Raw genomic sequence first — 17,234 nt, forward strand, 5'->3', positions numbered from 1 at the left:
GGGAGATATGATTGCTCTCTATAAATACACCAGAGGATAAATACTAGGGAGGGAGAGGAGTTATTTAAGTTCAGCACCAATGTAGACACAAGAACAAATAGATTTAAACTGGTCATCAGGAAGCTTAGACTTGAAATTAAACCAACGTTTCTAACCATCAGAGGACTGAAGTTCTGGAACAGCCTTCCAAGGGGAGCAGTGGGGGCAAAAAACCTAGCTGACTTCAAGACTGAGACTGATAAGTTTATGGAGGGGATTGTATTATGGGACAGCCTAATTTAGTAAATAACTGATCTTTGACTACTAGCGATAAATATACCCAATGGCCTGTGATGGCATATTGGATGGGGTGGGTTCTAAGTTACTACAGAGAATTCTTTCTGGGTGGCTGGTTGGTGAGTCATCCCCACATGCTCAGGGTTTAGTTGATCACCATATTTGGGGTTGGGAAGGAATTTTCCCCCAGGACAAATTGGCAGAGGCCCTGGGAGTTTTTTGCCTTCCTCTGCAGCATGGGACACTGGTCACTTGCTGGTGGATTCTCTGTATCTTGAAGTCTTTCAACTATTATTTGAGGACTTCAATAACTCAGTCATAGGTTAGGGGTCTATTACAGAAGTAGGTGGGTGAAGTTCTGTGGTCTGTGTAGTGCAGGACATCAGACTAGATTATCATAATGGTCCCTTCTGACCTTAAAGTCTATGAGTCTATGTAGAGGCTTACAGATTGTAATCAAGTCATCCCTTAACCTTCTCTGTGCTAAGCTAAATAGATAGAGCTCATTGAATCTATCACTATAAGCCAAGTTTTCTAATCCTTCAATCATTCTTCTGGCTCTTCTCTGAACCCCCTCCAAATTATCAATATCCTTCTTGAATTGTGGGCATTAGAACTGGACACAGCATTCCAGCAGCAGTTGCACCAGTGCCAAATACAGAGGTAAATAATCTCTAGTTAATGTGACAAGACCTATTAACTCTTTATTAATCGAGTTCCATATGAGTTGCTCCATTATCTTCCCCAGGATTAACATCAAGCTGAGTTGATTCTTTTGAAAGATGGGATAATGTCATTACCAAGTTTCTTTAAACACCTTGGATGAACTGGGTTCCTGAGTTTACAACCTTGATGCAGGTTTTTGTTTTTTAAATAGGAGGCAGTTGCCCAGAATTACTGCCATTTGCTAGTGCATGAAATTACTGCCATTAGAGTGCAGTACTGCTTATGACTGCAATAATGTCAAAATATCAGAGACCTTCCAGTAGTTTTGGTTTGTAATGTACCTTGGTAGCCCTTTTGCCACATCAGCTGTTTGAAGTTACAATATCTCAGAAAATTGCTTTTGATGCAAGTTACTTTACTAGTTCCTGCCCTACCAAAGAAATAAGCAGCAGAGCTTTCTTCACAATCAGGAGAAGCAATATTCATGACTCCAGAGCATGTGACGATGCACACCCAGTGATCTTGCATCCATAATTGGCCTTCTTTCCCCAGGTTATTTTTTTAGCTGGTTGTATCTATCATAGCTCTCCATACAGGAAAGTCTTCATCAGCAAAGTCACAAATGCCTGCCCTGCTTCCTAAATAGAGGGAGAGGATGATGTCTTGAGATATAAGACAACAATCTTTTCTGAGGGCACAACACTTCCAAGAATGACAACTGGACACCTTGTGATAGGTCAGCCAAAAGACAACCTAGTAGTCTATACATTCCTGTAGAAAGAGATAAGTCATAACTGATGAGAGGGGAGTTTTTTAAATGGTTGTAGAGCAAGGGAGTAAGGAAGAAGGGAATGTCAGACATTCACCTGCTAGTAACATTGCAGGTAATAAATGAGAGGCATACAATGCATGTACACCAAGGCCAAATAACCCTAGAAGACAACATCCAGCATACCACTGGTGTGAGATCTCCCCTTCTCCTCATCCAACGGACAACAGCTACTTGTCTAAACATTTAGTCACATGGGAACAGCTGCTGTGATAGTTCACTAGAAAAAAAATCATGAAAGGAATATTGCAGCAGCCTGTCTCAGTGTACAAGTAACATAGGAGTAGTAAGGGAAAGCACACATGAAGTAGATCAGAAATCACAATGATAATCTACCCCACATTACCACTTGCATAGTCATACCCAGCTCTAATTCAGAAATCACTGAATGATTATAAATGACTGATGTGTGTGTATATATATATATATATATATATATATATATATATATATATATATATATATATATATATATTCATACCCACCTCTGATTACATTATAAAAGGACTTAGGATAAGAATAGCCTCTCTATGATGGATACCACATTAATAAACAATAGATGATAGATGAAAGACTATATTGGAAACATCATATTTGAAGTTCAATATTTTGAAAAAAAGTCATGAAAGCTAAACTAGAAAAACCAAACTAGACTCAGGATTTGCAGTTTAAAGTCAATGGGACTTGTGCTCCTAAGTCAGTTAGGTGCCTAAATATGGGTTTAGCAGCCCCTAAAGTTACAAAATTTTGGCCTGTGTTTAATAAAGTTATATTGAATTATTTAAATGTATTGAAATTCTAAATAACTTTTAATTGTTAACAATGAAGTAATTCTGTTAGATATGACAAAGATGTTATGCCACTAAAAGAAAAGTTTAATAAAAATACAATTTTAGCCCTTGATGCTGCAAACACTTATGCACACACTTAACTTGAAGGACATGAAATCAATGGGACTATTCATATGAGTAAAATTATGTAACCTGCTTAACTAGATGCAAGATCGGACTTAATTTTCAATAATTTTTTTTGGCATATAGCAGCATGGACATTTTAAATATCTGAATTTATTTTATTATAAATGTTAATCAAAAGTTACAGTAGCACAAATTTCCAAAATTGATTTAAATCTGGATGAGGGTTTGTAAAACTGTAACTTTTTTTAAAAAATCTGGAGAAGAGAAAATAGATGGGGGACCTGATAACAGTCAAGTATATAAAAAGTTGTTAAAAAAAGGAGGATGATAAACTGCTCTCAATAACAAATGGAGACAGGATAAGAAGTAATGGGCTTAAATTGTAGCAAGGGAGATTTAGGTCAGACATTAGGAAAAATTTCCTAATTGTAAAGGTAGTTAAGCACCAGAACAAATTATTTAGGCAGGTTGTGGAATCTCCATTTTTAAGAACAGGTTAGACAAACACCAGTCAGGAATGGTCTAGATAATACTTAGTCCTGCCATAGGGCAGGGGACTGGATTAGTTTACGTATCGATGTTCCTTCAAGTCCTACATTGCTGATTTCCCTGAAAATCATGATTTAAACCACTTTGATTAAGTTGCTCCACCCTGTCGTAAAGTAGCTTTCACCATATCTAAAAGTGGTAAAAGCATCAAACTGATGTTTTTCATTAAAAAAAACAAAACTATTAAGTATGTGGTTCACATCACGCATGCCAGTAAAGAAGTTTCTAGTGAAATGCTCCTTGGCAGCCTAAGCTTTGCATGGTAAGTTTTGAACACAAGAGTCGAAATGCTGCAATTATTTATGCTACAAGCTTTCCAGAACTCCTTAAAACTAAACATGAGGTCTGGTCACAAGCCATGATTTGCACAAGATGTGACTTGTCCATAATTTCCTATTTGAACCATAGTGAACTGAACAAATACTGGCCAATGCAAGTCTAAATTTACACTAGAATTCTTTACACCTAGTAAAAGTTCCAGATGCAAGGCAACAAGCATGAGAGGATTTTATCTACAAAGGACTATCTACACACACAGGTTTAACTGCTGTAACAACCGGTATAAAGCAGTATACCACAGGGGCTTATACTGGTATAGTTTATTCCAAGCTGGGAAAGAAAATAACCTATGCCAGTAAATGGATTCACACTATTGTACTGTTATAACTTTTTTTAAAAAAAAAAAAAAAAAAAAAAACCACGCTCCTAACGAAAACAGTGATACCAGTACAATAAACATATGTAGCCCAGGCCCAGGAACATGGAGTATTTCCTTATTACTTTTTTATGTTTGAACACCACCTCTCCCAGGGATGAAACCAACCTAGACTACTACAGAAGATGTCCTTATCCCTCAGAGGATAACCGTGGCAAGAGTCAGTTAGTAACAGTGCTCTGGGCTACAGGGACCATGCATGGAAAAGAAATAGGTTCTATATTCCTGGTCTAACAGAAATGCAGAAAAAGATGGACTCAGATCAGGGATCAAAGCTAATTTAGGATCTGGGTCCTGAGCAGTGACTGAGCATCCTCAACAACCTGCTAATGTTAATGGGTTTTGCAAATGCTCAGACTTCTTGAGATCAGGCCCTTAAAAACCAACCCTGAGAGGCTCCAACCAAAAGAAGTCCCTGTAGTCTGCCTAGCCTCCATTGCAAGGATTTTGGGGTGAAATCTTGTTAGAGCATAGTTTCTCAACCTGTGGTACGCGTACCCCTGGAGATACGCGAGACACAGGCAGGGGGTACGTGGCAAAAAAAAAACAGTGAAGGGAGGTGGGCAGCAGCTGCCAGCTTCTAGGGGAGGCAGGCAGCAGTCGCCGGCTTCCCGCCCGGTCCCACCTCCTAGCTAGGACACCACCGGCTTGAGCGGCAGCTGCTTGTGTCCACCCAGTCCCAGCTACCACCCATGCCCTGGCTCTGAGCCAAGAGACAGTCTCCCGCGCCCTGGCTTGAAGATGGGCAGCAGCTGCCTGCCCGCATCCCCAGGTCCCAGCCCCAGGTCGGAGTAGGTGGCAGTCGCCCACCTCCCAGGTTGGCAGCCAGGCGGCAGCCACCTGCAACTTGCCCAGGTGGCAGTTCCCCTCCCCAGCTCAAAGCCCTGTGCCAGAAAGCCAGGTGGAGAGCCCAGTGGCTTGCCCAGTCCTGGAGCTAGACTGTACCCAGAGGTTTACTTGTCAATTTCACTACTCTAGCTGAGCAGTGAAATTGACAACTATGACAGACCCAGATTTTACCAGTATAAAAATCTTAAGAGGGACCCACACAGTGTGATTTGCCCCAAGCCCGCACCCCCACAGGGAATGCTGCTATCCACTCTGGTGGGCCGCTAGTGCCTGCTCATACCTCACAAGTTCCCGCCTGTGTGAGGAGAACACCCCATGACCCTGCCATCAGGCCATAGTGATTGGCTGGTGTTGACCTTTGCTCCTATATGGAGGAAGGGGAGGAGGAAGGAGGGGAGAAACAGCAGGGGGTTTTGTGATCTGCCACAGCCACACAGCGCTGCAGAACTCAGAATTTTCCTGCTTTATGAGAAATACAGTCGTCCAGCAATAAAGGAGAAAAAGATTATATTTCTCAGAGTGGAAAATTGAGTGTTGGGGTACTTATTAAAGTTTTCAAACGTTAGGGGATACTTGCTACTTAAAAGGTTGAGAAACACTATGTTAGAGGACTATTGGTGGGTAGTGGGAGCCTGCGGCAGCCTTCCCCATCCTATCCTGCTTCCCATTACCCCTAGCTTCCTCCCAGTAGTCTTTTCCATTTTAGCCCCTTACTTCCCCCTCTGGCAAACACCTGTTGCAGCCAAAGACTATTGTGTCCTTCTCCACAATGCCAGCTGCTTCATACTAGCTGGGCACCAAGGTGAGCATCAAAAGCAGGGAAGAAAACTCCCTGTTCTCAGAGCTGACGCACGGTGGCCTCGATCACAAACTCTGCTTGGTCCTTGTAACCCCCCTGGATCAGAGATTCAAGCAAGGCCGCAGGAATGCATGCTGGGGAAGAAGAAATACATGATACCAAGCAGCTTTGGCTACAACTTTCAAAATTTCCTTCATGTGCATCGTTCTATTCTGCCACCCCATTTCAATTATACAGAGTTCTCCCTACCTGACTCAAGCCTAGCATACAACTTATAACAGGGCTCGAGAAACCCTGGACACCAGGTCGCCATAGTGCCTAGAAATTTAAGTCTGGCGCCTAGTATTTCTCCAGGGGTAGCGTCTGCTGCTCTCTGGCCAGAGCGCCACTGCGCCCATGTAGCAGGGCTGGGAGAGGGGAGCACTGCAGCTGCTGTGCTCCAGCCAGGGCAACCCGCCACTGGGCCCACGTTGCGGGAGAGTGGCAGGAGGAAGGGGCAGGGCCAGGAGGGGAGAGCAGCCGCTGCGCTCCAGCAAGGGCATCCCGCCGCTGGGCCCACGTTGTCTGGCTCCTTAATTTTTGGGCTGGCTCCTAACTCCAAAACAAATTTGTCAAGCCCTGACTTATAAACATGAAGTTTTTAAATAAAGCATTTCCACCTCAAAATAAATCCAAGCTGCATCTATTCAAACCTGACATTTAGATAAGAGTTGAATATAATGTCTCTCTCTTTCTAAGTAGCTCCATCAGCAGAGGAAAAAAAAAATCAGTTCAGCTGTTACACACTGCTTTCATTTCAATGGTGCAACCTTGCAACACAAAGGACAGAGAGGTCTTGCTCACTAGTCAACAAGACAATCTCTAAAACTCACAATTGCGTGTGTCAGTTGTAAGAAAGAACTACATAAAAGTCATACTTTCAATCTCTGGGGGGGGGGGAAGAACCTTTCTTCATCTCATCAGACACTAACACCTTCTTGCTAGATGGGGATGGCAAGAAGAGAGTTGCCTTTTATTTAAAATGTTTATTGGTGAACAAAAAGTAAAACCATAATATTTTGAAAAGTCAGAAAGGGAGCAGTTAACATGTTTTATGCAAACAAAAAAAGTGAAAGTGAGCTCAACTGAGAGAGTGCTCATTAGTCTCCCATTTTTCCATTTAAGAAATCAGTTAAGCAGGAATCACATTAAAATGTGAATATCCAACTCACTACATAGTCCAGCCATTCAGTACATTTTCTTAGTAGCAGCCCATACATTAAAGAGTATGAAAACTTTAACTACCACCCTGGTCTGAAGTACACACCTGAGATACAATCTCTGCAGACAAATAAGGGCAACCTTCATTAAGCAACACTAAAAGTTACTTGTGAATACCAAACTACTCAGGTACAGTACTGTTCATGCCCAAGGTTACAATTTAGTTCATTCAACCATAACCTATGTTAATGCATTTAGGAAAAAAACAGTGACCTAGGTCATAACTTTAGAGCTCTAATAACAACCAAATGAATGGGGCTGCTGAGCACTTTAGCAAAACCATTGGCCTTTAATAGTTCTGTAAGACTGATAAATATAGAACAAGAGAAATACTCCCATTTCCCAATCAGGAACTCAAGCAAGGACTTACTGGAAAAGTTCTCGGGGCACATGCACACATGTGCACCCTGAGAGCTGATTTACTACATTGAATAAATATCATACTTGATCAGGCTTAGAATTGCCCCCACAGAACCTCCTCTGTATAATATAATATACACACACACACTTTTAATACAGCGTCAGTAAATCCAGAGGAGGTTCTGTGGGGGCAATTCTAAGCCTGATCAAGTATGATATTTATCCAATGTTGCCAAGCTGCCCGGATAGCTGATTTAAGTGTTCTTTTACTTACTCACTTTAGGGCTCCACCAGTCTCCAATACAACAGCCTTTAAAACACTATGTAGCTACAAATAGTTTTCTATGCCAATAACATTATTATAATGGAATATGCTATAGCATGTCTGACTGAGCCAATTTACCATGAGGGTGCAAGACAGGAAAGAAAAAAGAGTTGGGGGAGAGCGGGGAAAGCACACAATTTACATCCAATACCTACCAGATAATCCATGTACTGGGGAATGGAAAGGTTCTGTCGTTGCTAAGTGGTCCCAAGGGACTCTCTGCTCCTCTCAGATGATCTTAGGTGGGGAGTGTGTCTCTGCTGCCAGAACCTCTCAGGATTTCAAGGGTTGGGTGGGTCTGCTGCTAGATTCAGGGGGATTCTTGGTTGGTAGGTCTCTGCTGCTGCCGATATTGGGTCCCTGAAGCCTAGGGTCTCCAACCTTCGTTGCAGGAAAGTCTCTGGAGTGTAAAAGGGAGGGAGCAAGTCTCTAAGGGTGTCAGGAAGGTGTCTCCTACTCTTGCTAGGCAGATCCCAGAGGAAACACGAAGGGTCCCTGCTGCTGGCAGGAAGGTCTCAAGGGTGTGTGGTGCAGTGGTCTCTGGTACTGCTGCTGCTGAGCGGAGGAGTCCCCGGGCTGTAGGACGGGGTGGGGTCTCTGCGGTTGGCAGGAAGATGGGGGTGTGCGGTGCAATTGTTTCTGTTATTGCTGCTGGGAGGCGGGGTCGCAGGGGCTCTGCTGCTGGCAGGGAAGTCCCGGTGGGGTGGGGTAGGGTCTCTGCTGCGGGCAGGAAGGTCGGGTGCGTGGGTGGGTGGGGTCGGGGAAAATCTCTGCTGCTGGGGGGGGGCGGGTGTCTGGGGCTGTCACAGGCACTCCCGCTGCTCCCCCTCCCCCGCTGCTGCCCGGACTAGCCCCGCGCGCGGCTGCCGGCGGAGCCTGGGTGGGGGAGGCGCACGGGATAGAGCCGCACAGAGCGAGCCCAGCCCCGCCTCGAGCCTGTGGAGCCAGCAGCGCCCGTTGTATGTTTCAGGAACAGGGGAGCGCCGCTCTCCCCGCAGCGTCACCATCAGCTGATCACACACGTGGGACGCCGAGAGGAGACTCTTAAAGCGACACACACAGCGACGGGGAGGCGTGCTGTGCCGTGCCGTGGGGGAGGGACTGGGGGCGGTGGATTCACCCACCCTGCTGCGATCCCGGCGGCTGCGGGTCGCCGCCACCGCCGCGTGCCCCGGGCCTGAGCGGGAAGCTCAGCGGGACCCTGGCTCCGACCCATATCTCCGGTTCGGGGACCTTCCCTCAGAGCGGCTGCAAGCGGCGGCGGGGGTTTGCTGCTGCTGCAGTTGCGTGGCACGAAGCCCTCCCTGCATCCCCAAGGCCGCCATTCAGAAGCCCCCCTGCCAGCCCCAGCGGCGCCGGGGCCCGAGGGGCGCTCAGAGCACGGCCAGTGGGCAAACAGCTGCTGGTTAGTTAGTTAGTTACCCACCCGGCTGATGGGCTGAGCCAGGAGTGGACGGCAGAACGGTTCCTGGCTAGCCTGGGCCAAGAGAAGAGACCTGTTGAGGGCTCATCTCCTTAGGGCTCGCCCACAAAGCTGGTCAGCTCACACTCAGTGTTGCCCCTACACATTGCAGTTGCTCCGGCTGGGAATCAGAGGAAGTTACTGTACAGACCCTCTGCTTCTCAATCAGGAAATACAAATGTTTTCTCTCTTGAATTAGTCTAGGCGACTTGCGTGTGTGTGTGTGTGTGTATATATATACACACACACACACAATTCCTGGAGGGCACTATATCCTGCCACCTTATTACAGCCCTAGAAGAGGTCTCTACTAACTTCCTTAGTATTTGAGTATGCTCTTGAAATGACATTCTTCAGAGGCTAAATTTTCCTAATAACATAAGACATTTAGTGTCATATATTTTCATTAAGGCATGGTTAAGAATCATCAGCATAAGAACAGCCCTATTGGGTCATACCAATGGTCCAGTTAGCTCAGTAGCCTGCCTTCCAAGAGTGGCCAATACCTATCTTCAGTCTTTTCCTGCCCAGAACCTTGACACAGTCTTGCGTTTAAATAACCATAGACTCAACCTTAACAAGTCACTGTCTACCACTGGGGAATTCGTGTACGTTTGTTTTGTTGTGCCCTTTTCATTTTTCACTAGCTGCTTGTGAATTGCAGAATAGTAAACTTTCACAACCAAATATCCAGCAGGAAGTGTGTGTGTCTTAAAGCAATGTCCACCTTGGAATCCATCTAGTTTATCTCCCAACTGTAATCTTGATATTTCTATCTTTTGAACTTTTTGATTTGGTTGGAAAGCAGCTGTAAGACATGGAGGAAAAGACTCTTCTTACAAACAATTCTATTATGTGCTTGGGGGGAATAATTAATAGTAAAACTACAAAGATCTTTGTTTTCAATTCATTGCAACTTTTATAACATTGAATCTTAAACCGTAACATATACCTGTTTTACGGTTTTATGCATCAAGTGTAATAATGTCAAGATGACCATTTTTAGAAATCTATTGCATCACCTGATATTAAACTGAAGAAGAAAACTCAAAAAAAAAAAAAAAAAAAAAAAAGAGAGAGTGGCCAATGCCAGGTGCTTCAGAGGGAATGAATAGAGCAGGTAGTCATCAAGTGATCCATCCTGTGTCCATTCCCAGCCTTGCAAACAGCAATTCCTGCCTATCCTGGCAAATAGCCATTGATGGACCTATCCTCCATGAATTTATCTAGTTCTTTTTTGAACCTGGTTATAGTCTTGGCCTTCACAACATCCTCTAGTAAGAAGTTCCACAGGTTGACTGTACATTGTGTGAAAATACATACTGAGGATTTCTATGTTACATTATAGAACTGAACAGTTTCCAGAGGCTAAAACAGGCTTTTAGATCAGTCATTTATAAATGCAAGTTCAATTTTTAAATTGGTTTTTATGTTATGAATCTTTACAACTTTACTACCTTAAACTGGAGTATGTTGTCATTTGTGCTGGAGAAACATCAAATGCACGGTATAAATAGATTACAGTTTAAGACTTTATTTCTAATTACTGAGTAACTTAAGAAAAGAAAACATATTGCCATTGGAAAAAGGTGATAACATTTTTATCTACTGGAAATACACCTTCAGATGTCTTAGAGTTGATAGGAAACCCATGTTGGCCAATATCTTTAATATTTTATTTCCAATTATAACTTTAAAAGCTTTTCATCTTCACTTTTTTTTTTTTTTTTTTTTTTTTTTTAAAAGATCGTGCCAAAACAAATTTGTTCTCTAATTTGTTAGTTATTCCATGTTTTAGAAGAATGTTTATGGGGAAACTCATCTACTTTAGACTTCACAACTTTTTAATGAGAAATGAGATATAGAAATGAAGAATGCCTTTATTTGCTTGCTTGCTTATAATTTTCCAGAAGATAATAAATGAAAATTTTAAAAGTTTGTGGTTGTTTGGGGATGGTTGGTATGACATTGTAAGGGCAAAGGTATTGAGCAAATATTCTGCGCAAATTTTATTTACTGGTTGAAGTTATTAGTTCTTGTATTAAGGTTCTAAAACTAATATAGGAAAATAAATGCAAAGTAATGCACGTTGGAAAACATAATCCCAGCCATACCTACAAAATGATAGGGTCTAAACTAGCTGTTACCACTCAAGAAAGAGATCTTGGAGTCATTGTGGATAGTTCTCTGAAAACATCCACTCGGTGTGCAGTGGTAGTCAAAGCTAACAAAATGTTAAGAACCATTAGGTAAGATAGAAATATCATAATGCCTCTATATAAATCCATAGTATGCCCACATATTGAATACAGTGTACAGATCTGGTCGCTCCACCTCAAAATATATTGAAACTGGAAAAGATCCAGAGAAAGGCAACAAAAATGAGCAGGGGAATGAAACAGCTTCTGTATGAGGAGGATTAAAAAGACTGGGACTTTTCATCTTTGAAAATAGATGACTAAGAGGGGATGTGACAGAGGTCTATAAAATATTGACTAAGGTGGAGAAAGTGAATAAGTAAGTGTTATTTACTCCTTCACATAACACAAGAACTAGGGTCACCCAATGAAATTAATAGGCAGCAGGTTTAAAACAAACAAAAGGAAATACTTCTTCACACAATGCACATTCAGTCTCTGGAACTCTGCCCAGGCATGTTGTGAAGGCCAAAACTATAATAGGGTTAAAAAAAAGAGCTAGATAAATTCATGGAGGAAAGGTCCATCAATGGCTATTAACCAGGATGAGCAGGGATGCAACCCCATGCTTGCAGTGTGACAGTGTTCTTAGTCTCTGTTTGCCAGAAGCTGGGACAACGGGATGGATTACTTGATTACCTGTACTGTTCATTCTCTCTGAAGCACCTGGCATTGGCTGTTGTCAGAAGACAGGATACTGGGCTAGCTGGACCATTGTCTGACCCAGTATGGCCATTCTTATGGTACCTTAAGGCTTGGGATTGGGAATACCTTGTTGTATTATCTCCTGATTGTTCTAAATTTACATATAAACTTAAAATATGGATTTAACTGGTGTTGGTATACATATATTTTTCTTTCTTTATATAGGAATTAGATACAGTACTCCTGTCAGCTAATTTCTAAGCTATCTGCCAAAAAAAACCCTAAGAGTTTTCAGGTGCCTAAATAGCTTCTGGAATCACAGTTAAAGATGTCCCCCCACTAACAAAATCTGAAACAGAGCCCCCATGCACCCCCAGTGCTGCGCTGCCTGCCTTTCCCCACTCTGTGGCTGCAGTGTTGCCTTGCTTCCTATGCACATGTGGACCTGGGCACACATGCTGTCCCTGGGAGGTCTCTCCCCTTCATATATCAACCTGCATTGAACTGGTGGGCCTTCTCATTCCTTCGCCTGTCTATCCACACCTCCATACAGTCCCCTGCCTTAATCCCCTTGTTTGGTGGCATCTTGCCCCCTTGCTGTTCCCTGCTCCCTGCTTTCCCCCCTCCCCTGTAATCCTCCTATGGCAGTGGCCCCAAAACTTTTCCTCTCACACCCCCCCTTGCCAATAATAGAATGGGTTCCCCCTCCCCCCGGGCCAGAATCATGATTCCTCCATCACCATCATTGCTCCCTTGCTTTCTCCCCTCACCTGCCCCACAGCTACCACCAACACAGTCATTACCCCCAGCAGGGTGCTGGCAGAAGGCACAGGCAGCAATTCCACTGCTAAATCCACCAACAGAGCTCCCTCTGTCAGCAAGGAGGGCTAGGATACAAAAAAGGGTGGTCCTCACCTGGAAAGCTCCTTCTGCAAAAGCCTCTGCTACTGTCGCAGCCCCACCCTCAACTGTGGCTTCATAGATTCATAGTAATAGATTCCAAGGACAGAAGGGACCATTGTGATCATCTAGTCTGACCTTCCGCATAACACAGGCCATAGAACTTCCACAAAATGATTCTGAGAGCATATTTTTTAGAAAAAACATTCAATCTTGATTTAAAAATCATCAGTGATGGAGAATCCACCATGATCCTTGATATGTTGTTCCAATGGTTAATTACTCTCATGGTTAAAATTTTACACATATTTTCAGTCTGAATGATCCAGCTTCAGCTTCCAGCTATTGGATCATCTTTTACCTTTCTTTGCTAGATTGAAGAGCTCATTAGCAACTATTTGTTCATCATGTAGGTACATAGAGACTGTAATCAAGTCATCCCTTAACCTTCTCCATGGTAGACTTAATGAGCTCAATTGATTTAGCTTATCACTATAAGGCAGGTTTTCTAGTTCCTTCATTGTTCTTGTGGCTCTTCTTCAAACCGTTTGCAATTTGTCAATATCCTTCATGAATTGGACACAGAACTGGACACAGTATTCCACCAGCCATTGCACCACTGAAAAACTAGAAGTAAAATAGCCTCTCTACACCTACTCAAGCTTCCTCATTTATGCATCCCAGGTTCTCATTAGCTGGTTTGGCCACAGAATCACACTGGGAGCTCATGTTCATCTGATTATCCACCACAACCACAGGTCTTTTTCAGAGTCACTGCTTTCTGTAATCATGGCCTACATTTTTTGTTCCTAGATTTCCTAGATCAGGAATCCATGGTTAGAGGAAGGCCTCGATAGCATACAGCAGGCCAAACAGCAGACAGCCCTGACGCACCCCTTGCTGAAGGGTGACAGGCTTAGTCAGGACCCAGTTGAGCTTTTCCAGATATTCCACAAGGCAAACAGTGCCTGGAGGAACCCTATGAAGAAGGGACCAAAGCCAACACTTGCAGAGTGCCCATGATATATCCATGATTCACCCTGTCAAATGCCTTCTCCTGACTGAGGGACAAGCAATCCAGAGATCATTTATCTAGGAAAAACCTGCTCCTAGGTCTCAGCGGAAGCAGAAGCTAGATTGAGAGGTTCTGTTTTGATTTGATGGGGAAGTGGTAGAAGCAATCATTTAATTTCCAGAGGGGTAGCCATGTTAGTCTGCATACAGCAAAAACAATGAGAGTCCTGTAGCTCTTTAAAGACTAACAAATTTAATTTCTGCAGGCATAAACTTTTGTGGGCTGCAACCCATGTCATCAGATGCAAGAAATAGAAATCAGATAGGAGGTATATATATACATCCAAGAGTAAGGAACAACAATGAGGAGGGTAAGTGTTAGCAAAGTCCATTCAGTTAGAGTAGATGAGGCCACAATGCTCAGTGGTGCAAAGCATAAATACCTTGGTGGATTTCACCCTTACTAATCTTGTAGGTTACCTCCCCAATAAATTAATTTACTAACACACGTGGCAGATTAGGCAAAATCTCCTCTTTTTTTAAGAATTACTCAGTGGTTTGTTACAACATTGCCTGACCCTGGAATATCCACTGAGGGCTCAGATGCTTGAAATGTTCAGATTATTGAACATACTGAGGCATGCTGTAAATCTGATAAATCAAGGGTGTGTCATCAAAGTGCCATTCTGAAATACACACATTAATTTTGAGTGATGTGCTCACTATAAACATAGTTTATTCAGCAAGCAACACCTTAGAAGGTAATTGATGGTCAGACATTGATTGTTTACTTACTACCACCACAGCACCTTCATTGGGGTCTCAAAAGTTAAGCAGGTTCAGGCCTGGTCAGTACTTGAATGGAGGACTTACCAAGAAAGCCTACGAGCTGCAGGAATTAGTGCTATTCATTTAACAGGTGGCACCCCTCCTTAAGTCAGTATGAACCAATGTTCCGATATGGGCCACTCTGCTGCTGAATCCCAGGATTTAGAGAACAGTTGTTTCTCCTTGGTAGGGTGATTTTCTACATTATTTAATTGAGTGTACAGTATTATTAGTATTACCAAAGCACCTTGGAGCCCTACTCTTAGAACTGGACTCTATTGCGCTAGATGCCATACAAACTGAGAACATTGTCCCTTGCCCAAAGAGATTACAAGACAGTAGGTACAAGTTCCATCTTCCACACTGAGCATGGGGGAGGTTTAGGATCTTTCCAGTGTTGTCTTTTCTATATAGACAAGTCTATGACATATGACAATATGGAGTTGTGCACATCAAGGCAAAATCGAACAAAGGTGTGACAAGAAAGCCACATCATAGAACACATCATGAGACAGGATTTGACTTCAGTTGGTGGATTCTTATATGATGATGGTTGTTATTAAAGGTTTGTTTCAGTAGCACCTACAGGTCCAGCCACATAATAATAGGCACTGACCAAACATATAACAAAGATATGGTCCCTGCCTGTAATGGGATTCACTTACTGCTGGGTGCCTGTGGCTGAGTCAGAGGATTAGCTCCACTCAGGTTTGATGCCCTTTTCCTCACAGTGTGGCCCCTCTTCCTCTCTCTGTTTGGGACTCAAGTGCTCCCTTTTCATGACTCAGCACTCCAGACACTTGTTACCTGTCAGCTCTGTGTTCTTGGGGAACCAGGGCGCAAAACCCCTACTGTCTGACTCACCTGAACACCCCCACCCCACCCCACCCCAGCCTCTGCTTGAACCAGAACTGATCAAAGACAGATTTACCAAAAGCAATGAAAAGGCAGTGGGGGACACACCTAAACCCCTCTGAACAAGAGTAACACGATTAAGGCAACTCCCCTAGTCTTATCTACACTGAAGATGTAAGAAGGAGGCATCTCGATTAGCACACCGAATGGAAAATAGAAAGCCTCATCTACATCGAAGATGGAACAAGGGAACATCTCTATTAGCATACCAAATAGAGAACCACACTTCCAGGCAAGGACTTCACTGAACTCTGGGATGAGCGAAGCAGGGAAGCACACCATGACGGGAGATCTCTGCTCCAGATGTTAATGAACCCATGCCTGCACTAACTCAGCTCAGCAGTTATCAGACCAATTCTAGTCATAGATCCTTTATTGATATCCAAAACACTGAATCTGCCTGACTGCATTGTGAGCTCCCGCAAAGGAACATTGCCCATAGCCAGGAATGATCAGTTCCTATTGTCCAACATAAACAAAACAATTCTGGTATACTCGCTTGAGTCATTGTTTATCCATAAACAAATCTAGCGTTCTCCCTTGAACCATTGTTTCTTCCCTACAGAAACCCCTACCCAAATTCAAACCTCTGTTCTGAGGCCTGGATCCAAAAGCTGCATCAGTTCTACTGGGACTTCACCTTTTCCTGACTGACTGTGTTGGGGGCTCAGCCTGTCTCAAGCACTCCAGACCCTAAGCTGAACAGCCTGTCTCCTGGGAACCTTCAACCAGTTCAAGCTGCTCTGAGCAGTGAGTCCCCAATTTTCCCTCCCCCCCCCCTCTGGTTAAGCCCACTTTTTTCCCCTCAGACCTAATTTGATCTCTCTCTCTTTTGCTCTCTCTCTCTCTTAGTCCAGGTATAACTTTCTAAACCTGACTTTTGTAATCAAACTTGGACTAGATTTTCCCACTACAATATTACACAATTTCAATTGGAGTAACTGGTTGTTTTTTTCTCTCCTTGTACATTTACTATCAAAAGTTTTATATATCTGGCAATAAAATAACTTTTATAATCAAGCTGGTTGCCAAACTCTCTCCCAACGTCATTTACTCCTTTGTGTTCTTGGCTTCTCTATCTTGCTCTGCAGCCCTGTTTCTCTGACCTAAGCCAAAGAGCCCTGCCCAGAAATCCTGTGAGGTTTGCTCATTATAGAGTGAAAGTGGGGATAGTGACATGCTAAAGCTGTGGTATATAAGGGTGGCATCTTGAAAGTGCTCTTTTGACCCAATCCGCTCAGACACACTCTGTTAATCTGTGGATGTTTATTGGAGTCTGATGGAACCCAGCCCTGGGAAATTTAGGTCCGGCAGGGTAGCTCCATTGGGAGAAGACTTGCAGAAGGGAGAAGTAAAGCTCCATATAAAAACACAAGTAGCATGTTAATAGAATTACAACCCCCCTCCCAAGGAAAGTAACACTAATAAATGAGCATACCCCAACATGACAAGCAAATCTGGTAACACAGGTCACTGTATGGTCCACCCCTTCCAAAATACCATTCAATCAACTGTTCTCATGCCACCCTAGGCTTCTTCCCAAGCACTGTGGCCCCAAACTTATCTCCCCTCTCTCAGGCACTGAGTGCAGACTACTTTCCCTACAATACTCAGCTGGACTCAGCAGATTCCTCCCTTTATACAGGTCCAACCTGCTTCTTCTCAGCTGGGCTCCATCTTCACATAGTACTTGTCCTTCAAGCCTAAATTGCCTACCAGGTTAATTG

General features: G+C 43.4%; 1 protein-coding gene across 3 annotated transcripts in view; it reads right to left on the reverse strand.

The window, feature by feature from the left end:
• Window positions 1–8,631, reverse strand: part of ARL15 (ADP ribosylation factor like GTPase 15) — a 287,229-nt gene extending 278,598 nt beyond the window's left edge. For all 3 annotated transcript variants that reach the window (XM_067545616.1, XM_067545615.1, XM_067545617.1), the window contains exon 1: window positions 7,701–8,631. In XM_067545616.1, coding sequence (XP_067401717.1) covers window positions 7,701–7,712 — 12 coding nt within the window. In that variant the 5' untranslated portion in view covers window positions 7,713–8,631. The remainder of the gene's footprint in view (window positions 1–7,700) is intronic.
• Window positions 8,632–17,234: the final 8,603 nt, after the last annotated feature.

Source organism: Emydura macquarii, unplaced genomic scaffold (assembly GCF_026122565.2).
Source record: "Emydura macquarii macquarii isolate MOO-44397 ecotype Brisbane River unplaced genomic scaffold, CSIRO-AGI_Emac_v2 contig_1045, whole genome shotgun sequence".
Lineage (NCBI taxonomy): Eukaryota > Metazoa > Chordata > Testudines > Chelidae > Emydura > Emydura macquarii.